Source organism: Chaetodon trifascialis, chromosome 9 (genome assembly GCF_039877785.1).
Source record: "Chaetodon trifascialis isolate fChaTrf1 chromosome 9, fChaTrf1.hap1, whole genome shotgun sequence".
Taxonomy (NCBI): Eukaryota; Metazoa; Chordata; class Actinopteri; order Chaetodontiformes; family Chaetodontidae; genus Chaetodon; species Chaetodon trifascialis.
In genome coordinates, this window is record NC_092064.1 from 15,882,215 (window position 1) to 15,905,002 (window position 22,788).

The 22,788-nt window shown below is 41.5% G+C and overlaps 1 protein-coding gene across 2 annotated transcripts in view; it reads left to right on the forward strand.

Moving 5' to 3' along the window:
- The window catches only part of LOC139336602 (F-BAR and double SH3 domains protein 2-like), a 68,602-nt gene extending 47,262 nt beyond the window's left edge, over positions 1–21,340 (forward strand). For both annotated transcript variants that reach the window (XM_070970752.1, XM_070970751.1), the window contains 11 exons: positions 3,090–3,206; positions 3,313–3,417; positions 8,753–8,842; positions 9,010–9,072; positions 13,640–13,774; positions 14,171–14,254; positions 14,346–14,523; positions 15,727–15,947; positions 17,278–17,470; positions 17,565–17,653; positions 18,623–21,340. In XM_070970752.1, coding sequence (XP_070826853.1) covers positions 3,090–3,206; positions 3,313–3,417; positions 8,753–8,842; positions 9,010–9,072; positions 13,640–13,774; positions 14,171–14,254; positions 14,346–14,523; positions 15,727–15,947; positions 17,278–17,470; positions 17,565–17,653; positions 18,623–18,715 — 1,368 coding nt within the window. In that variant the 3' untranslated portion in view covers positions 18,716–21,340. The remainder of the gene's footprint in view (positions 1–3,089; positions 3,207–3,312; positions 3,418–8,752; positions 8,843–9,009; positions 9,073–13,639; positions 13,775–14,170; positions 14,255–14,345; positions 14,524–15,726; positions 15,948–17,277; positions 17,471–17,564; positions 17,654–18,622) is intronic.
- The last annotated feature ends 1,448 nt before the right edge of the window (positions 21,341–22,788 follow it).

Below are 22,788 nucleotides of genomic sequence, written 5' to 3' on the forward strand. Positions count from 1 at the left end.
TTGACATTCGCACTTTAACACACATAAAATGCAGTCTGATTAATATAGGCCATATTTGCTCAAGGTTCTCACCACACTTTGATATTTGAATATAAAAATAATGAATTATGTATTGTACTGTACCGCGGCCTATATTTGTTTGCACTAACACTAGAATGTCTTGTTTTTCACTTTGACCTACACAACATTTTCAGGCTGTCCCTGAGTTCTTTTAGGGTTTAACCACCATGCTTTCAGGGTATAAATGAAGCTTTTATACAGAATGAGGAATCAGAACAAACAGCATCGCTTAAAGGTCACATGCAAGGAGAAGATTCAAAGCATTTTGCACGTCAGTACCCACAATTTCTCTCCATGTAGATGCCAGTAGGCCTCCTGAAAGTTTATTTTCTCTGTTTACTCTTACTGTTAACTTTCTACCAATAATTTTAGAAAACTATCAAAGCACAAATTAGCTTGACTCCCTCACGACATGTCCTTTTACAGCCATTGTTCAAATCTAGTTTTCTGCCTCCCTGCCTTAACTCCCTGCCATACTCCCTCCCCAAATGTAATTAAGCTGTAAATCTCCCATGTAATACTCTTCGCTTCACACCTATACTTAGTCAGATTTATGCCCTCTCGTTACTGAAGCAGCACATAATTAATAGATATGATGTGCATGGAAACTTGCAATTAAAATATCGTGTACTTTAGTCTGGGTAACACACTTTCATTATCAGATTATGGAAACATCAGCCTCTCAGGCCTGTGAAAACACAGCAGTGACACTGAATGTATGTATGTCCCAAGGCTCACTATGTTTTTGTTGGAGGTGAAAAAACTTTTTCTGTCTATAGGCAGAACTGATATCATACTTCACATTTTTTGCTCATTTTTATATTATAGGCTAATGATAAATGCCACAGAATGTATGACCACTATGTAAATGTCAGGAGCACATAGAAGTTTAGTAAGAAAATGTATTGTATATTCAGTATTTACAGGTACACACAGGACTAAGAAATATCCTTTTTGTTTCCTGAACCCTGTATGACCCATTTTTTTTGTTAGACAGCAATGAAAAGATCAAACCTGAGTCACATTCATAAACAAGTAAAGAAAAAAACATCGGCAGGACAGCTGAACTGAGAAATCGATTTTAATAAAGAAACAAAGGCAAAAACCAGCAAATGTACAAGTGATATTTTGTTCTGAATAAGGTGTACAGATGTATGGTATATAGGATTTACATATTATAAAATGATATGATATAAAACTTTTCCTTCAGCGCAGGGCTTTCTGCCACAAACATACACAGCTCATTGTGTTTCACACAGATGACTATCGCTGTGGCACAACGTGCTTACACAGTGGACACACGTGAGGAAGTTAGTGGCGATGATTACAAAATTGACAGAGAGGAGAGGAGACAGGGCAGAGAAAACAACAGAAAATGTCCAAAGTTTGGGATAATTCCAAATTGTAGAACAATGGAAACTCTGTAGAGTCCATAGCAAAACTGAGCTAGCTTACTACAATAGCACAACGTCAGTTCTTCAACACCTTAGCAAAAAACACCCAGCAAACGCGTCCACTCCACAGAGTGGACCAGACACAAGGTACGCTTCATATTAAGGTTAAAATATGATAGCTAGTTAACACAAACGCTAGCCAAGAACATATATGTTAATTGTGGCTAGTTAACAACGTTAATCAATGTGATGGCTACTACTTATGTACCTAACTTTGCTAAGTTTAGCCCAAGAAAATAACTAGGAAGTAAAATGCTGCAGTCACTTTGTGAAGCCAGACCTCCATTCATGTTACTATGATAGTCACACATACACAAATCAAAGTATCAAGTGGTTTACGTAGCAATTTGGGCCCTAAATGCACTGATTCAATACAGCATCAAATCAGCTCGTCATCAAGCTCTGCAGTGGCTTGGTAACGAGCCACTCATTTGAATCAGGTGTGTTGGAGGAGGGAAACATCTAAAACATGCAGGACAGGGGGGGCCTGAGGACCGGAGATGAGAAACACTGTCTTATTCAATTACTCGATTAATTGATGGAATAATCAGTAGAATAATCCATTGCTAAAATAATCAATAGCTACAGCTCTAGACTGAACTAAAGTGCTGCTTTTTGGACAAAAATAATAAAATAATTTCCTTCAGTATTTTTCTATAAAATAATTATAAAGGTTGAAATTACAAACAGCCCCAGTAAAGAAATCAGTGACCAGTTGATGAACCTGAGTGATGAACAGCTGACTAACTGTTTTGATTCAAATGTTCTGATTGGTGCACAGAAGTACGTGACATCACCTTTTCCCAATGACGATTTCAAGTGTGTCAAGTGTGTAGGATGTCGGGGGACCAATTAGCAGAAATTGGATATAATATTTGTTTGTCTTCTTTCGTGAACAGTCACCTGAAAATGAGAATAATTGAATTTTTGCTCCATCAGAATGAGCTCTTTGTATCTACAGAGGGAGTGTGTCCTCCATGAGTCCGCCATGTTTCATCACCATGTTTTTACGGTGGCCCAGAACTAAATCCTACACGCTGGACCTTTAAGACATAATGTTTAGAATAAAATGTATGCCTGTTCTGTCGTTGGTATGTGATGGATTAGTGACTAGGTGTGTAAATTTGGAACACAGAGACACATTTAATACATTAGTCTCTGAAGAAAAATTGCCACATGGTTATAATTGATGTTTAATGTTTTATTGCCATGCAGATTCTTCGACAGGCCCACATATGTGCTTTTGTAGGAGAACATTCTCACACACTCGCGCTCTTTCACATGTGGTTTCGATCGCAGTTATTTCATTCCAAGAGGATAACAATAGAGCTTTGCAACACACGCTGTATTAATTATGTGAGAAGGAGACAATCTTACTCTCACACTTTCTTTAGCTTAATTAACAGCTTCTGCATATCACACACCTTGTGCCATTACCACCAACCGTGTACTTAATGTCTGCACTTGTGTATATGTGTGTTTGCCATGCTGGTGTGTCTGTTGGTCTGGGACAACGTGTGTGTTTACCCATGTCCGCCTGGTGTGTGTGCTTGTATGTGTGTTTGTCGACATTAGAGTCGTCAGCTAGAGTCGGAAACGGGGACGACGGAGGAGCACAGTCTGAACAAGGAGGCAAGGAAATGGGCGACCAGAGTGGCCAGGGAACACAAGAACATCATACATTACAAGAGAGTAAGATAGACACACACACACGCGCGCACACGCTCACATTTGGCGCATATACCCAAAACACAGACACTCCATTTCCAACTGAGTTAAGTGTTTGTGTTGTTTTCAGTGTCTGGAGGAGTGTGAGAGCCATGGTTTGCCCCCCACAGAGCAGGGCAGACTAGACCTGGAGATGAAGATAGAAGACACCAAAGAAAACATGCGCAAAGCTGAGGTTTGTTGACATTTATTTTTGAGCTATTTTACAGAGGATATAAATGTGTTGTGGGATGTGTTCCCTCAGCACAGTTGCCTCAGCGTTTAAGCTCAACCCTTTCTGTGTGAATTTTGGAGGCTCCAGTCTCTAATACAATTGGTGCACGGGTGGATAGATGTTTCCTCTCTTCTGACATGAAAAAGATGAAGGATTCTTAAATAATCTTGGTTATGTGTAGATATGTGAGTGGTTATTGTGGAGTGGTTGGTCACTACAAACAGAGAAAAGCGTGTTGAGAAGAAGAGTAGCTGTGTGTTTGTAATGAATGCAAAATGTTTTTTCCCCTAAAATACACGCTGTTGAATCTGTGGTAGTAGTAAATGTTGCATATTGTAGACTTGCTTCCTGCTGTTACATCATTGCAGCATTAGCCTAGCAAACAATCCCTCTGGTTCGGTGGCAACATAGAATTCAGCCCCGTCCCGCATTTCCTCTGCCTCGTGTTTGGGCTGAGTGACTAATTATTTGGTAAATATTTTAAATGCAAACACTGGCAAATGCATTCAGTCTGCTCATCTGCTCAGCCGACACAGCGGGGTATAATTAACTAACACAGCCCAGGATTGATCGGTACACCTCTCATCGCAGGAGATGTCAGATCATTCAAGTTCTTCAACCTTTCTTATCCACACAGCCCAATAATCCCCTGTTGTACATGGTTTTGCTGCATTCTGTTCAGCTGTACAGGTTTAAACACACTTGTTTGTGCCTATCTGACAGTAAACATGTGTGATAGCAGCACAGCTGTAGAAATCTAAGCTATAATATCTAAACTATCAGATATAATAACATGGTTTCCATTTTTTTCTTCGATTTCTTGCTTGTTTCGCTCTTTCTTCAAATCATCTGCCTCTGCCTCTTTCTCCTTCTTATCTTGTGTTCAGACACTCTTTTTTCCATCTACACCTCTCAGCCTTTCCACTCACAGATATATCTATCATCTAAGTATTGATTCTCAAAGATTCAACCTGTCGCACTCACCGAATGAGATAGCTGCATCATCTCTCATTCCCCTCACCTCGATTCTGTCTCTGCTCGCTCACCAAAGTCTCACTCTCGGCGCTCTTTTCATCCCTGCTCATGTTGTTGTCTTCCTTCACTTTGCTGAGCTCATGCTGCCTCTTTGCCTCCATGCTACCTTTCTTAGCAGGCTTTCACATATCTGGCACCCTCTGCTGTCAGCTTCGGTCAAGAAACATTTCACCTCTGATGCTGAATCTCTCTGTGTTTCGCCATCCATACCCTGAGGTGCTTCTGCAAATTATGGGTTGAGCATGTTTTATATCACTTTAGTGCTTTCATTGATACACATGCTGTTATTTCAGCAGGAATATTTTCGCAACACTGATTAATAGCTTGTGATCTCACGTCCTGTAAAATAATTATTCCCTGCAAAGTACAAACATGTGACCGCTCCACCTTTTTCCTACCCCACCCTCTATCTCTTTTTCAGTCTCTCATGCTCACACTGTCTGTCTGCTATCCCTTGCTCTTCCAGCATTACCTCGAGTAAGACGATGAATATTTTATGAACTCATTTGGTACAAATGGCTCCATCACAGAGCTCTTATCACAGAATTATAAAGGGAGTGAAAGCAGTACAAAAGACATTATCCGCATTTGATTACAGCATTATCTGGATAGTGATTGCCCCATTCTTTCCTTTTCCATAAAATTTGATCTTCATCCTATCAAGTGTCTTGCAGTAGCCTTTCCAACACCTTATTAGTAAGAAAATGAAGTTAGGCCTATATTTAGGATATGTCAATTAAAAGCTATTTTTGAGGCACCTATACCCAGTGGAGGAATGCATGGTGTCTCTGTCCGGGTTTTACTTTGGTGTCATCATCAGCTAAGAACTCAACAGTGTTTCAGAAGCAGCAAGTCGGAAATGCAAGCTTAATGACAGAAAATCGCTTCCAACCAATAAGAAAGATTGATAGCGTAGTTGGCTTTGCTACTTGTCCTCATTTATTGATTTTTCATAATTGTGTAATTTGCTTGTAACATCTTAAACGGTTTGACTGCCAACCGATTTTCAAAGTCAATGTTTAGGATCAATGCATCGTCTGTGCTAAAAATGTGACCATCGTTCACTGCATGTCGGCCTGCAGGCAGATCGGTCAGAAAGGTGCTTTTCTGGTTTTATTTAGATTTAATGTACTCTTCGAGATTTAATGCACATGCTGGAGTGAGAGTAATACCTGCAGGTTTCCTGTCTTGTCCCACAGTTTTCCATCTGAATATTTTATGGGAAACACGATGCGGGAAGCATAAATTTCAATACCCTGAATCCTGTAAACCTTTCAAGAGCTTGCAGACCTATTTATTGGCTTTAGCAACTGTTTACGCAGGGTTTGTAGTTTTTTTAAGAATACGTCGAAAATCAAGGGAGGCTTTTGCCTTTATGGCCATAACTAGGCACAATAGTAGATTGGGTTTGGTACTATTCATATCATTATGGGGAAAGAGTAAGGCAGAGTTTCATTCCTTGTAATATGATCACAGAAGACTTTAAAAAAACAATAATTAGCACAATCATGAAGTTCACATGTCTCTCCCGTCGCACTAAATGTGCTGCTTTGTTGTCACAGATTAATGAAAAGGAGCAACAAAACTCAAAGAAAAACTGTGTGAACGTTTTATGCCTTTGAATCTATTCTAATGAATCCATAAACATTGAAAGAGAGAGTACACTTATGTAGTCTGTGCTCTCTACAAATGCTGCCCTGATTTAAAGGCCTCTGCATGAATGCTTGATGATCTTGAAACTCTTTCCAGAGAGTCTTTCGCAGAAATTACTGCAGTATTTATGACTGTAACAAAATTTACCAGCACGATTAAGGGCTACACGCTATGATAAAAGTATGTGAAAATTAAATGCTTCGTATATTCTTAGATAAATTATATGTAATAGCCGTGTGCCTCAGGCTAACCTTGTTCACTCTACTGGAGCTGTCTGTATTAATAGAGCAACATGCTTCAGAGAGGAGGAGGAGAAAAAAGGCTCTTGTTATGAAGGAACACACATATTTTCTCGAGCAAGAAATAGAAATAAAATCTATTAGAGACAAAAGCAGCTTTATTCTCACTTTCTGAATCAGCATAAGTTCTAACAACCTCTGTATAGCCTCAGAGAGTGTGATGTAGGAAGTGCATAGTATCTGATTCTGCACTATATTTCTTACCTACGCATTAAAGCTTTCTGCATAGTGGAAATCCAAAAAAAGAGATCTTACTCTCTCTTGTGTGTTTGTTTTTGCCTTTCCTCTCTTGTACAGCACTTTCAAATACATCTGACATTCCCCGCAGTGATATTGGATGATTATTGGCCTCGTCTCTGCTTTTTTCCTCTTTCTAAGGAGTTCTCAGAGGCTTAGTGAGTGAGAACAGTTTAGGCAAGTGGCCGTCTAAATACTAATGAGCTGTTGAGGGCTGCTCTCAAACTGGCTCCACCAGGCAAGCTGGCCTCATTAATATGTGACGTCAAAATCCTTCAGACAGAAGATGCATCAAGACAGAGACAAGACTGTGCCCCGAGCAAACAAAACTAATAAGGATTGGAAAATTGATTGGACGTTTCTACTCATATTCTAGGCACAGCTTTGTTTGTATCGCATTAATACCTTTGGTAAATATGTTCCATATTTACTGTGCATATATTGTGCCCGGACCAACCAGTTGGTGGTATTTCTTTTTGTTTGGCTGGATAATACCATACATATTGGTCATAATGGGATCACAGTGGGATCAAACTGGATCAGTTTGATCCCACTGTGCCTCTTTAATATCTCACACACACTGGATGTAGCTTCTTATGTTCTTACAGTTTGCTGTTTCTGATGCATCTCACATACATGCCATTGCTCTGCTTCTGCTTCCATAGTAGAGTGAAGGAGTTTTTTTTCTTCCTGCAGTATCTCTCTGCCTGTCTACCTTTCCATCTACCTTTCTGTCTGTTTTATTGATTAGATTTGCCCAGCAGGACTGTCTGAGGTCATACAGTCTGTCCACCAGTGATCTGTATTCACTGCTTATTCTGTTGGCTGAGCCATCGACTGTTTTAACTTTTCTCCTCTTTAGTCTGGTATGTCTATGGCCCAGCAGCAGCAGCAGCAACAGCAGCAGCAGCAGCAGCAGCAGCAGCAGCGAAGGCTAGTGCTTCCCTTTAGCAACTGTTGGGTGCTGCTAACAGAAAGGAAAAAAATGGAGGCACTCAAGGGGCTGAGGTCTTTATTGATCAAAGCCTGGAAGTCTGTCTTATCAGTGTGTCTGACTGCTCATCATGGGAGGGAGCTATCAACTATCAAGCTGCTCTGTCAGCACTGAGAAAGGAGAGTAGAGGATAATGAAAAAGGAAATTGATGAAATCTGTGAGAAACAGCAGGGAAAAAGAGAAAGGATCAGAGATGAAAGAGCGTTGAGGAGGGGAGACAGATTGAACATAATCTCAGGGGTTTTCCCTACTGGTGGTTATACCATCATCGTATTGTCTCATTAGGAAAGAACACCACACATGCCCAGTGTTCACAGCTCATTAAAACAAAGTGCAGCAAGTTTTGATGATTTATAAGACTCCTTGACACAGATTCAGCACATTGTGGGGTGCAGATCCAGTTCACATGCTCACTATGTGACTGAACGGTGCCGCATGTGATTTAATATAACGGAGAGACCCAAAAAGTTAACTTTTTCTAGTGATGATTTGATTTAAAGATGACTTTGAGCTTCAGACTGAGTAGTTTAAAACATAACACTCTGTGCATAGAGAGAGGTCTATCAAATATTGAGGCCTTTTTTATTGTAATGTTTGCTCTGTTATCCAGGTTCACTTGAGGTCCTTCTCCCTGCATCTCTTCAAAAACCCATTATATATGAGAAATGGCTCCCATTTGGGTGCTTACTGTATATGGTAATGTTTTCTAATAGCAAGTTATATTGGTACTGACTTCTGTCTGTTTTGTTTGAGCATCATGGCTAAAAGGTATTTGTGTCTTTTCATCTGTGTAGTATAAGGGGCTAGTTTTCTTGCCACTAGTGAAAAATATGAAACACTTTGGCAACTGGAGACCAAGCTAACTGCAACTATTGTAGTCCAAATAGTAAGGCCAGTTTGATACCTGCCTTACTACAAAGACTAAGAGGCCTGCTCCTACTCTTGATCCCACAGTGAGACATTTCAGGCTTTCACCTCTGATTTAAAATAAGTGTTTGCAACTGCTGAAAGACAAAGTGTGTAGGTCAACATTATAATTGGCGTTGTTAACGCTCTTAACCCATTCTCTCTCCAAAGACAATAAAGTTAAAAGCTGAGGCACGGTTGGACCTTCTGCGGCAAGTTGGGGTTGCCGTGGATACCTGGCTGAAGAGCGCCATGAACCAGGTATGTTTTGTCAGACATGCCAACCCTTTGAGTGTTTGTGTGTGTGTATAAATCCTTTCACGCATGAATTCCAGTTTTGTGTGGTACAGTTTGTGTGTGCGTGTGTGTGAGTGTGCTTGTTTGCAGTATGTGTATAACCCCCCCTTCACTCTCTCTGCATGCTGTAGGTGATGGAGGAGCTGGAGAATGAACGTTGGGCGAGCTACACTTCCCACGATCCCTCACTGTCGGTGAGACACCTCCCCTCACTGTGCGTTGCTGCTTTCTTGCCAAGTCAGCAGATCTCGTTCCTGTTTTCACAAAAACAGAACCTTAATTAATGTAATTTGGAATCACTGGACAAATAAATGAACATAAACTCTAATGTGACAGCCTCTGTGCTAACACTTAAGTACATACAGGACATGCATGCATGATTTTGGTCAGCAGCAGTTTTTGACTTGGCGGGAAAGTGCAAATCTCACACCTGCAAATCAGAAGTAGAAGTGTCCCTTTTCACCACACAACAGAAGTCATAGCTAATCTGTGTTGCATGCATGGTGGCCTCTTTTACCCAATGAAAAGCACCATATCACTGAACTGCATCGCTGTATGTCAGTCTTGTATCTGCTATTGGCTCATCTGTTTTCCCAGCAGTTTGTCTTCTTGCACTTTGCAGCTACTGCACTCAATTCCCCTCGAGCCAAATTTGTGATTTGTGATGTTGGCCTACACAAATGAAATTTGACTCGACTTGAATTCAGCAAACTGAAAGATGTCATTTTAAACTGTAAGGCACTGACTCATAATCACACACTTCTCGTTCTTCATGATTTCATTATTAGTGAAAACCACCCATCTAGAGCAGTTCTCGTGACGAATCACTTCCTAAATGATGTAAATTGCAAGATAACTGACCTGAGCCCTTCTGCCTAATCATCTGTCACACCAGTTACTGCCTCCAAAAATGGCCCTCTTCCCGACTGGAATACTGATGTACTCCTTGCACAACTCACAGTTTTTATTTCATGACACTTACCCTTAATGGCAAGATAGATTGTGTACAGATCCAAAGGGACCTTGTTATCACCTCATGGTGTTCATGACTGTGTGTGCTTACTGTATTCTTGTCAGGAGGAGGTGGACTCCAGGCACCTCCACATCCCCCTTCCCTCATTCCTCACAGTAGATTGTGATTTTTCCTGTGGTCTACAGCATTCCACCGAAAACGAATAGTTTCATATTATATTTATTTACTTTTTTGGGGAGAGTTACATGAGAATACTGATGCTGCTCGTATGCTAAATCTGTAGCTAGGGTTAGGACTTGGTTAGTCTAGCTGAGCGCAAAGACTGGAAACAGGGTTAACACCTAGCCTTGATCTATGAAATCAGCTGCCAGTACCTCTAAAGCTTGTGTGGATTAACAAACAGAATGAAACATTAATCTGTAATCTTTGGAGGTGCTGGTAGATAGATTTTCTTACCTTTGGACGGAATCAGGCTAGCAGTTTCCCTCTGTTTCCAGTCTTTGTGCTAAGCTAAGCTAACCAGCTGCAGGTGGTTGCGTCATACTTAGGGTGTCAATCTTCTCACTTAACTCTCGGCAAGAAATTGAATAAGCGCATTTCCCCAAATTTCAAAGTACCCTTTAAAGCGATGTTAATAATCCTGATGAGTTAGTTGAGTTGATATTTTCCTAAAACTTTGTTTTGATAAAACTCAGATGTTACACTTAATGTAACCTTTAAATATGCACAATCATTAATGCTGCTTTATATGCTGTGTCCTTTAGTGTGTGTGTCTGTGAGTTATGGTTATCTATGTGTGTTTAAGTGTCTGCATGGGTTTTTGTGGGTGTGTGTGTGTGTGTGTGCGCTTGTGTGCATGTGTGTGCGTGTGTGTGAATGTCTGTCAGCAGGACTAAACATAGCCGGTCTGCTCCGTTGGAAGCACTTGACACTCTGCTCACATGATATTGCAGCTTGCAGCAAACACAGAGAAAGAGAGAGAGACACTAAGTGTGAGAAGGGGAGAGAAAGTCAGGAGAATGAGGGAGAGAGCAACCTAGGAAGAGATGAATGGAGAGGAGGAGAGATGGTAGAAGGAGTTGTGCAGTGGAAGATGGAGACAATCCCTGAAGAATGAGAGGGGGAGGAGAGAGAGCGAGCTGAGAAAAAGAAGAGCTGGTGTGATGTGGAGGAGAGGGTGAGGGGGGGAGGTGAGGAGGGAGTGGCATCAGAGTGATAATGCTGAAGTAAAATTGGATGCTGAGGTGAGAGAGATAGAGGGATAGTGAGAAACTGCAGAGAACATAGATAAATATATTGCAAGTCCCCAGTATACAGGAGAATTTACATGTTTGCACTGAAAATCTTGACCAAAACAAAGAACTGTGTTCAGATTTGATCCAAGCCAAGTATTTCTGTACTTAATTACCTCCAAGGAGTTGGTAAAGTGAATTTGGGATTTTATTTTTGTGTCCCTTAGGCATGTGTTTTTCTTTCCATTTTCTCTCCCCTTCTTTATAAGATCAGTTTGAGGCTACACTTGCTGAGAACTCCTCCGTCTGACGTGGGTGTCATTAAAAGAACAGACCAGGAGGCACATTGAATATTTCTGCATTTGACAGCAGTTCAACAGCCTTTGATTTTATTTGGAGTGTACTGGAGCCTTAAGAGGCTGGCAGCGAAAGAAAGAGGGATTATAATAACAATATGCAATGAAGGGAATGAAGGAGAGGAAACAGTAGGGGGGATTGTTAACAGCAGTTTTCTGATTAGGGAGAGGTTAAGAAGTGGCTGACGGTCAGAGGGAGAAGAAAGGATGGATGGATTGCGAATAATAATCCAGAGAGGAGAGCACAAAGAATAATGAGAGCAAGTAGCAGGCACTTCCCTCTGCCCTTTCTTCACTCCACACAACTTTATTATTACCACTATGAAATATTGTAAGCCATGAACCATCAGTCCCTCAGGCAGCCTCTGCCTTCATTACAATATCACTTTCACAGTTATTACCTCTTGGACCAATAAAAATCGGCCATTGGTCTGCATCTCGGCCGTACGCTTGGTACACACTTTGAGATGTGTTTTTGGTGATATTTTATCGGGTTATTACTGAAGTTCGTGCTGGTCATTTTACTTCAGGGATGAAGTGGAATTGACCCTGAGGCAGTGCAGAGTACTTTTAAATCAGTGGATAAAAGTGACCTAACACTACAGACATGCAGCCAGCAAAAATATGACCTCGCTGCCGAACCTCAAAATATGGAGCTGGACTACAATTTGTTCTCCATCACAATGGATGTATGTCCCCACCCAGTTATATATTCCACTTCTACACTACTTTTTGCTAACAATCCCATAACCCCAATCCCAATCCCACAACCTTGTCGCCTTCTGTAGATGTGTAACTGTTGTGTGCCTCGACACTGTCAGTAAATATCTCAACAGCTCTTTGATGGACTTTAGCAAAGTTTTGTACAGATATTCACACTCCCCAGATGATGAATCCTACTTGTGTTGGTGATCCCGACTTTTCCTAGTAGTAGACACGTTTATGTCCTCCTCAGAATGAACAGTAATGACTTTCCTTCCTCCTTGACTTTTCCTCCAGAGTCAACATCATGTCAGAATTTCACCTGACATTCACATCAGCCTCAGCTGTACTCTGGTGCTAATTTAAAATGTTGGCATGCTAACATGCTAAACTAAGAGGGTGAACGTTAGTGTGTGTATAACGTAATTCAGTGTCAAGGCTCTTTAAAAACCATTCCCAGTCAAGAGCATTGATGAGAGTATGTTAATCTTTAGGCCTTAGGACCACACCTGAAGGTTATTTTTCCCTAGAGAATAGATTCTTATTTCTAGGAGACCTACTTGGGATGTGAAGTCATATACAAAACACACATCCGCTTTGTTCTGCACTGGTGTCGAGTTTACTGTGTCAACAGAAATCTGATGACTAAACACAATGACTCAGGAATGGATAAACACATGCGTGCGCGTGCACACACACACACACACACACACACACACACACACACACACACACACACACACACACACACACACACACACACCTTGTCTCCATTGTTGTGGCCAGCTCAGCTTGCTGTGTGTGATGGATCTTTCTACAGCCAGATCACATGACGTTCATATAAGCCAGTCAAATTCTCATGGAACAAAAGAGGGAGGGGCTGCATCATATGAAACATTCGTCCCTCTACACCTGTCTGTGAAAGAGACACTACCCACACTGAGCAGGACAGAGAAACTCAGGCAGGAAGAAAAGGTAAGCATTGCTCTGGATTCAGTCGTGACACGAGCACAGATAGAGTGCAAAAGCACAGGAAGAGGAGGAAAAAGGTAACGAGTGAAAGCGTGTCTTTGTTAATGGGCAGAGCTTGAAACTGGTGAGCAGATGCACAGGAGGTGGTGGAGGTGGAAGTCGGGATAATAACAGGCAGAGGTGGTGAACAGCGAGATTAATGGGAGAGAACAAAAATGAAGGGATCTGTAGATACAAACCAACAGGCAGAGACAGGTAAACAGTGTCTTTCAGCTGCGCGTCACATCACAGAGTTCGAGCCAGGAGGTTGTGTAGAAATTAGTTTTTTATAATGCTTTTTTAAGTGTTTTGACAGTCAAATGTTCATGTGTTCAGTGTGTGATTGACTTCATATAAATATCACATTTGTTACAGGTGTGTTTTTTTTTCTTCGCTCCGGCACCTAAAAGGTGAACGGATCTTTTGTTATTTGTCCTTGCAGTTATCAGAGGTTTTGACTTTATCTGGCTGTGGTTGTGTGTTAAAGGGCACAGTGGACTTGGAGCGTGAGGAGGGAGAAGAGTGTGAAGAGAATATGGAGGTTTTTGACGACAGCAGCTCCAGTCCTTCAGGAACCCTCCGAAACTACCCGCTAACCTGCAAAGTCCTGTACTCATACAAGGTAAACCAGCACATACACACACACCCTCTGCAGTTACATGGTCACACATCTACACATGCCAAATGTCTGCAGCTAGCTGCCCAACTGTAACACACAAACACATGCATCCACGTACGCACTGGGGCTAGTTGAATGTCAGTGTTGTTTTTATAGCAAATATGAATCTGCAGTTACTAACATGATGGGTTTTTTTTAGCTTTTTAAAGTTAATCTATGAATTCAGAATTATTAATGATGGGCTCGGTCTAGTGTGGAATATTTTTACTTTACTATATGAATGTCTTCTCCATAGAAAGGATAAATACATTAAAAATACACCTCCTTTTTGCGGTTAACTCCCTTTCTCATTCTCACTCCCTCTGCATCTGTAACACTGTTGTTGTGTCTCTCCCGCAGGCCTCTCAGCCAGATGAGTTAACTATTGATGAACAGGAGATGTTGGAGGTCATTGAGGATGGAGACATGGAGGATTGGGTCAAGGTGAACAAACACACACACACCGATGGGCATAGTGTTTATCTCCTGAGTTTGGTCTCACAGTCTTGTGTGGTTTTTTGTGTGTGTTTTCCAGGCTCGCAATAAAACAGGCCAAGTGGGCTATGTTCCAGAGAAATACCTGCAGTTCCCGACCTCCAACAGTCTGCTGAGCATGCTCCAGTCTCTGGCTACACTCGACGCTCGATCACACACCTCGTCCAATTCCACCGAGCCAGAGCTGCACTCCAACTGCATCAATGGAGACACAAACAGTTAGTATGCTGTAAACAAAGCAAGTAGTAAATTATTCTTTGAAATAATTAAACTGTATGCCAGGAGTTTGAGTAAAACGAGCTATTTCCAGTTGTGCAACTGTAAGTGAGTTTTTTTTTTCTTCCCATAATGAGGTTGCTGTGTGCCACTGATTAAGGGTTTTTTCTCGTTACTGCTCCACTGGAGTTGTGCAGAATCCAGCTGTAAACAACACTTATTTTTGCAAAACAGGCTGTTATTAAAATAGGCGCGTGCGGGTTGTGGAAAAAGGGTAGAAATAGTGCCGTGTTTGCCATAATCAACGGCAAACTTGAAAGTGCTTGGTAAAAAATCAGAGGTAAGGTTCCACAAGCTTTGCCCCTCCTGATATCCTTTTCATCTCTTAATTTAAAGCCACTGGTTTAGCACATCTGCCAGCAAATAAGTACAAATTTTTGTTGCTGCCATTCCAGTACCTCACTGGAACAGAAACAAGGCTCAGGTAGTTGTATAGAATTGGTCAAAAAAAGAAGAAAACAAAAATAATTGAACTGAAGATCATTTTGATGAAATGGGCAGGAGCTGAGCTTTATCACAAACGTTAACTCACTCTGAGCCCCCTCTCTTATTTCTGCGACACTATTGGTTGAATCCAGTTTGTAGAAAAGGTTCAGCATTCAGCACAGCTGGACACTCTTACTCTGCTTTGTCAAATGTTGACCAGGCTTGGAATTTCCCCTCGTGGGACTAATAAAGGAATATTGAATTGTTTGGCTGCATCTGTCTGATTGGCAGTGCAAATGACACCTCATTTAATTACCTGAGATAATAAAGAACGCATCATATTCATGGTACCTGATTGGTCAAACATGTTTTCTCAGCATGCTAAAACAAAGGGGGGGAAACAACTGCATGAAAGCAACACTAGATTATTCTTCCTTCCCAGGCCACCATTTTTGCAAACTTCTTTCTTCTTCTACTCTCTTTTTAATGCTCTTTCTGAGAACAAGAACCAGGCACATGGGGACATTCAGGCATCTAATTATTATTCCAGTTATGCTTCCTGTCCTCTCTGTATCTCCCTCTGTCCAACAGTGTGTACCATTCTCTTTATGACAATGAGGACCAGACAGACAAGAAGCTACATTTCCCCAAGAATGATTATTCCCTCGGTGTGTCTCTTATTGCTTTTTCTCTCTCTTTGTCCTCCTTTCTCTCTGCAGTGATGTATGTCCGCGCACTTTATGATTACGAGGGCCAGGCGGACGAGGAGCTCTCCTTTTCTGAGGGAGCGGTGATCCGCCTGTTGAGCCGAGACACTCAGACCGATGACGGCTTCTGGGAGGGGGAGCTCAACGGACGAGTGGGGGTGTTCCCCTCCGTGCTGGTAGAAGATTTCACTCAGAATGGGGAGACCAGTGGAGGAGGGACGGGCGACATACAGGTATGTTGATGCGTGGAGTCTCAGGGAGGAGCCCTAGAAATCTTAGACGTGTTTAATTTTGTGGAAAAACTCAGAAAAGCAGATTTCAAGAGGAGACGTAGTGTCACTTAAATAACACACAGGCGTTCAGTGCATCACTCTTGAGGAGCTGGTCTTATCAGTATTTCCTCTGAGCAGAAATACCAGGGATAGTGTGTAGTCTACTGTGCCACCTTTCCCCCTCTCCCCTCCCTTCCTGGCTGTTGCCCAGTAGATCTATCAGCAGGGCAGAGTTCACAAACAGTGGATCAGAACTGCCGTGTTCCTGCGGCGCTCTGATAAAAACCCTGCGCTGCAATCACAGAGAGGGGTCTTATCTGTGGCACAGAGTGCTGCCCTATTAGAGGTTCAGCAACAGGAAGGATGCAGCCTCTCCCTTCCTCGAAGACCGTAGACAAAACAGACCCCAACTCTTAACATCTTTTCAGTTGTATGTGGGGAAGATTGGTAAAAAAAAAAACAAAAAAACAACTGAAACCTCCCGACTCTGCAGTTCTCCTCAGTTCTGTGAAGCATTTTATCATCTTTATATTTGTTGCTTTAGTTTAACAGCCAAAGCTCTAAAAACCCACTGTACACTACCTGCTCAACACCAAATGGCAGACTGGAGAACACAGTGGAGCGATTAGCAGCTAAAAAGCCACATATATCCCCGAGGAGTTGGTGGAGACCAACAACAGAGCTAAAAGAGAGTCAATATTGGACTTACATTCATCAGGTGGACACAAATAGGACTCCATATTAATGCTCATGTTGCTCTGTGGAGGCTGGATGAGTAAAAATAGCAACTATTTGCTACCACACGAGCCATATTATGTTTCTGAGATATGACTGAGTTGATTTTATTGCTTGTGTGCTGCCCCCAAGTGGCCCAAAACATAGATTAATGTAGGTGTAAAGGTCCATTCATTAGCATGAGAGTTTGCCCTATACCACATATATATGCATGAATATTGTGTATATTGGTTTCTTCCTTTTGTGCTTTCTTTGTCTTTTCTGCCACGCTTAACCATTTTTAACTAGTTAGTCAGTTTTTATGATAGTTTACGACACTACTACTACGCTCACAAACAAAGCCGATCCGATCTTCACTGTATGTGAATGGAGGTGTTTTTTTGGATGCCTTTTCAAACTGTTTAGCTGTGACGTAATGGATTTTATTTCAGTCAGTCCTATCAATTATTCATATCACCTGTGCTGTGAGAGAGAGCATGGGACGCCTCATGCCGGGATCACAGGTGAGCAGTAAACTTCCAGTGATGAATGTCTCTATTTCTATCCCTCTCCATAGATCTCTCCGTCTCTGAAGTTGCCATCTTCTCTGCCACCTCTTCCACTGTATGACCAACCTCCCATCAGCCCTTTCACCAGCCCCGAGACCTCCACCCCTCCTCCTCTCCCACGCTCACCCTCCACTGCACTCAACGGGGAGCACAAGCCTCCACCGCCTGCCTCGTCTCACAAGGGACCGCTGTCCACCCACAGTAAGACACGCAGATGTTTGTAGGAAAGACACAATCATCATTGTGGCTGTTGGCTGTGAGTATATAGAAATGTTGCTGCCTCTCTCTCCTGTAGATCAAAGCTCTGGAAGGAGTCCAGTCTCTCCAGGATTTCCTCAGCCACTGAGATTCACCCCTGAAGGGGGCCCAGGCAAACTACGACCTGTCAGTATGACACTTAATCAAGACGTGTGCTTTGCGTGTAAAATGTTTCTCTTTTTTTTACTTCGCTGTCAATATTTGTGATGACAAAACTGCAGAGTCATCACATGGTCTGTCATGAAGTTGTCTGACAGATTAGAAAGATAAGAAGGGTTGATTTGTGACTTTGTTATTTTTTTAGTCAATGTACAACAGACTTGTTTCCTCCGAGATTATCTGCACCATTATTTTGTGTTTTGTCTCGTTACCACAAGAAACATTTTGAGAGGAAAGAACATTGTGGTTGTTCTCAGTGCAGTGTTTTGACAAGTTTATGAAGTGGATTACAAAAAAACTGTGTATGTAGCACTTGAAGTGATTCGATGATCAATCATTACATCAGCTGAGGAGAAGAATTGGCAGCTATTTTGATAATCTATTGATTGTTTAAGGCAGTTTTCAAGCAAACAGTCACTGTTCCGAGTGTTCATTATGTGTTTTTCTTTGGTTGATGATTTAAAGTGAATGTCTTTGGATCAATGTTCAGACTAAAGGAGCAATTTGAAGCAGCCAGCTTGGGCTTTAGGCAGCTGAAATTTGTATTTATCTTTATCTCGATTGTCTTACATTTCATAGACCTAACCTAACCGTCGGTAAGGACAATAATCATGAGCTGCAGCCCTTTAGAACATAAACTTTATGCTACATGGTTCTCTCTTTGTCACTTTATTTTCTTAAATGGAAGTGTTTTAAGTGTTTGGTCGTGAATCCAAATTGTGATTTTCATTCAAAGTGCTGTGTTTATTTAAAAAGGCTCTAAAAGTAGAGAGCAAATGTTCTTTACTTTCTGGATATGAAAGGTTTGTGTCCCACAGCAGGAAATGAAATCATGCTGTTTGTGAAATGCAGAAAAATAGGGCATCTCTGCCTTTGCCTCGACAATGGTTTTCCTCCATTTTTTGACATTTTCCTCATTTATTGTGTTTTCCTCAGGTGCGAGCTGCTCCTCCTCCCCCCAAACAGCACTCCCGCCGACAGCAGGAGAAGAGCGACAAGACGGAGGAGGTGGAGATCACACTGGTGTGACAGACAGACAAGCTGGCAGGCAGTTATAGAGACATAAAAAATAAAAACAGTTGACAGACGTGCGCATCCTACAGGCTGGGGAACTGAACTGCTCTGAACTGAAGTCAGCTGAAGCAAAGCGATGTGAAGCAAACCGAACCGAACCACGTGCTACACCCCCAGCCTCCCCGCATCTTCTTTCACCCTCAAGTTGAGGAGGAGAGCAGAGCGAGGGGATGAAGGCAGGATGCCCAATTAAATAATCTCCATATTAGCTTCCTAATGAAGTGCAGCAGTAGGCACCCCCACATCCCTCTCCGCCCTCCCCCATCCTTCCATTCTTGCCTTAAAACTTCACCTCAACGGGGGCAAACCCGAGCACGAAGAGAGGAAGAGGAAGAGGAGGAGGAATGATTCAAGAGGGTGGAGTGTGAGAGAAAGTTAATGATGGGCTTGGCAAGTTTTCTTTTATCTTTTTAAGCTTACTTAAAGATATTGTGAGGCAGTTTATCACTTATTATTATTCACTTTTTCTACTCACTTGCTAACAAACAATAAAGACACATTAGAAAACTTTTTGAGCCCTGAAACTGACAATATTTAGGCAAGGGTTATGAGACAAGTCAGAAATATCACATTGAAATGAAATATCATTTATCTATCTTCCCCACGCAGCATTTCTCTTTCCTCACCAAGTTTCCTATTTTCCTTGTGCACATGATGGAGGAATGGGAAAAACTGCTGACATTTGAAGCAATGGGTTGTGTGGCTAGCTAACTTAACTGAAAACACTGGTAACTAAAACACACTGAGCAGCAGCCTTTTCAGCTTGCTAGCTAGCAGAACCTAAGCGTCGTCATAAAACTACACCAGCTGCATTAATCGCCCATGCACTGTCCTTCATACTGCTGTAGCATCACTGTATAAACTCAGTAGCTAAAGCATTTTAATCTGCAAGCTAACAGTAATAAAGCTCGCTAGCTCAAACTTTGAAGGTTTGTATTCGGTTTATTTGACATTTTGAGAAAAGAGACACATCTACACACTGTTGAAGACAATAAAATCTAAGACATATTTCCATTATGGTCCTCAGTAAAGAGGAGAAAATAAGGTGAAGATAGCAGCATGTCTCTGAAGGGAACATCCAAGGAGGGTATTAGCATAGCAAGTAGTTTGCTGGCTAAAATACCTAAGCTACTGTTACAAGACTTTATAGACTAATGCTACAGTATTGTATGTTGCTGATTAGCATTGGGCGCAGTAGATGGTGTAGTTTTATGCCCAAAAGTCAGCTTCAGTTTGGTAGCTACTAGCAAAAAAGGCTTGTGCTCGGTGTATTTAGTCACAAGCTAGCTAAGCCAGCTAGCCACACAGTCTTAAACGCTTAAATGTTTGCCAGAATAAATGAGCTGAAGAATAAAATGAGAACATGAAAGATTTTAGTTTAGCTTTTAGTTTTGACTTATCTGTTCAACATTTTCTGAAAGTTTGGAGAGTCTCCATAAAGAGTAAGCTTGATGAGAGCGAATAAGTGTAAAACTTGCCAAACGTGTCATGATTTGGATTGCAGTTGGGGTTTAAGTGAATGGACAGAGAAACTGGGTGGTGTGTGGACGCGCTGTCCCCCCTCGCCAGCCCTTCCCTCGCCATATATAGTCCTTATCATCATACGTATTCAATGTGTATTAGTACAGTACATTACTGTTGTCATAGGAATGTTATGCACAGCGTTTTCATATAGACTAACTCAGCTGAATGGAGTACCATGTCTGATATGTAGTGGAAGTTTTATTCTCATCTTATACTGAAAGGGCATTGTAAATACAGTATGAAGGAGAGATGAAAGAGGAGAGGGAAGGAGAGGATGAAAGAGAGAAAACGGAGGCTGGATCCTCCCTTCTGTTCATTTCTCCACCTCTCTTCCCATCCTTCCTTTCTTTCTCTCCCTCTTTTCTCTAATGTCTGTTCTGTCCATTGGCAGTAAGCGTGAATTGGTGGCGATCATATACACACATACAGTTACATTATATTACGCACACATGGCTCTATCTCCTCTCATTCTGTGACCCTCCGTGTGCTTGTATCACTGATTGGTTGAGAAGGCCGGTGCTGCTTTCAAAGGCACTGAAATTGTGGGTATTCACTATGTGGGGACAAAGAAGAGTTTTATTGGAGATGATATAGACACTGACCATATTTGGGGTCAGGGGTTTTTATTAATCACAGAATGAACTGTATAGCTTTTATCCCGACTGATCATATCTCCCCTCACAGTGATTTTGTTCACCTATAACATATATCTTCATTTAGTTGACATGCATTACATTTGCAGGTATTACTTTTCTCTGTTGTCTTGCCAAGCATCTCCATCACATCACTGAGTCTGTTTTTTTTTCACAGCTGAGAAAAGATAAAAAAAACAAAAACAAATTAACCTTTAACATAATTTGATTTCATCATTTTGCTTTCCTTTTGTCTTACATGTCAGCTATGATTCACAGTGGTAGGAACAGAAAACAGAGGAGATGTATGAAAGAAATACATCGTGCTAAATGGACAGAACTAGCAAATGACATTCAAATGGAGCTAAGTACAATTCTTTTGTGTTTTTTACTCAAAGTAAATAAATCCTCCCCCTTAAATACCCTTCAAGCCTTTAAAACACATTGCCTAAAGGGCAGTGTAGCACTTTTATTTATTTGTACCTTCCCTGGAAAGTAGCAGTACCTTAAAACAGCATCAGAATGGACAGAAAAGAGTTCTTCTTTTCATTCTGGTTCTGTCGTGGATCCTCTTTATTTCAGTGTGACTGATGTTTTTTTTTTTAATTTTTATTTTTTATTCTTATTCTCCACTCTTCCAAAGAGACGGAGAGCTAATTGTGGACAATGTAATTTGGTGTTTTCCTTAACTTATAAAACAAAAACTAAAAAAACATGCTACTAGAGAGGGATGTTTTAAATGAAGACTTGGAGAGAATGTGGTTTTATTCGATAGGCCTGGCTGTTTGTGTGGCTGATTGTTGGAAGGAGAGAGGAGGTGTTTGTGTCTGCAGATGTAAAGCTGTGTCCCAGTTCCTTCCTACATATTTACATCAAACAGGGTTTGCTTGCATAGAGCGTTTGCACTGAAAACATTCCAAAATAAAACTCGAACCTGTCAGCACGGATACTGAATTTGCAAGATTTTGCATTGATGGGCAATAATGTCCCAAGGTGCAACACGTGAGCTCCTCACACCTGGAAACAAGTCAAACACAAAACAAAAAATAGAGCTTTGAATCTGTGTTGCGTTCGTGCTCCGAAGGTGCAGTATTAGACATTTCCTGTTGAACTGTGAAGTCTATTCATTTCTTATATACTAACTGCAAAAACAGTACGATTAGTATGAAGTAAATGGTCTATATTATTAATATGTAGTATGGTTTTGGGGCACAGCTTTAGGCTTCATGTAAGAAGAAAAAGAAAGTCCTGATGTGGGCTTACAAACTGAGCGGTTTCCTCTTTGCAAGGTGTAGATGATGTTACTAGAAACATCATTCTGTATTCTGCATCAGCTTTCAGAAACGTTGCGTAGCATCCACACCGAACCAACGAAGCTGAGCACGCTGGACCTCGTTACAGCGTCAGATCCAAACCTCTGCTCCCGTGCTGGCGTCGGCTCAAACGGCGGCCTCTCCTCGAGCTCGCTCACATTGCATTTATAATGGTTTTCAAACTTGCTTTGAAGTTTATGGTTTACAGCAGCGTCCCACGGAGCTTCCCATCATAACCGCTCGAATATCAAATGTAAGATTTATGGCTTTTGTTGCCAGTTGCCACTTTGAACATGATTATTTTCCCTTTCTAACAGTCCCTCTGGTCTGCTGCAATGGGCCTGTTTTTTATTTTTATTCCGGTTTTTATGTATTGTAAAATTCTTTTACTTTCCATCCTTGGATTTGGAGCAGCTGCACGGCTGCTGCTGCTGTTAACAGCGTGGTGGATCAACTAGCCTCTCTCCTCACAGACTTCTTGCCATGGTGACAATAATGAGAACAGGTGCAAAAGTCTTTCTGCATATTATTATTGGCTGTACAAAAAAAAGAAAAGGAA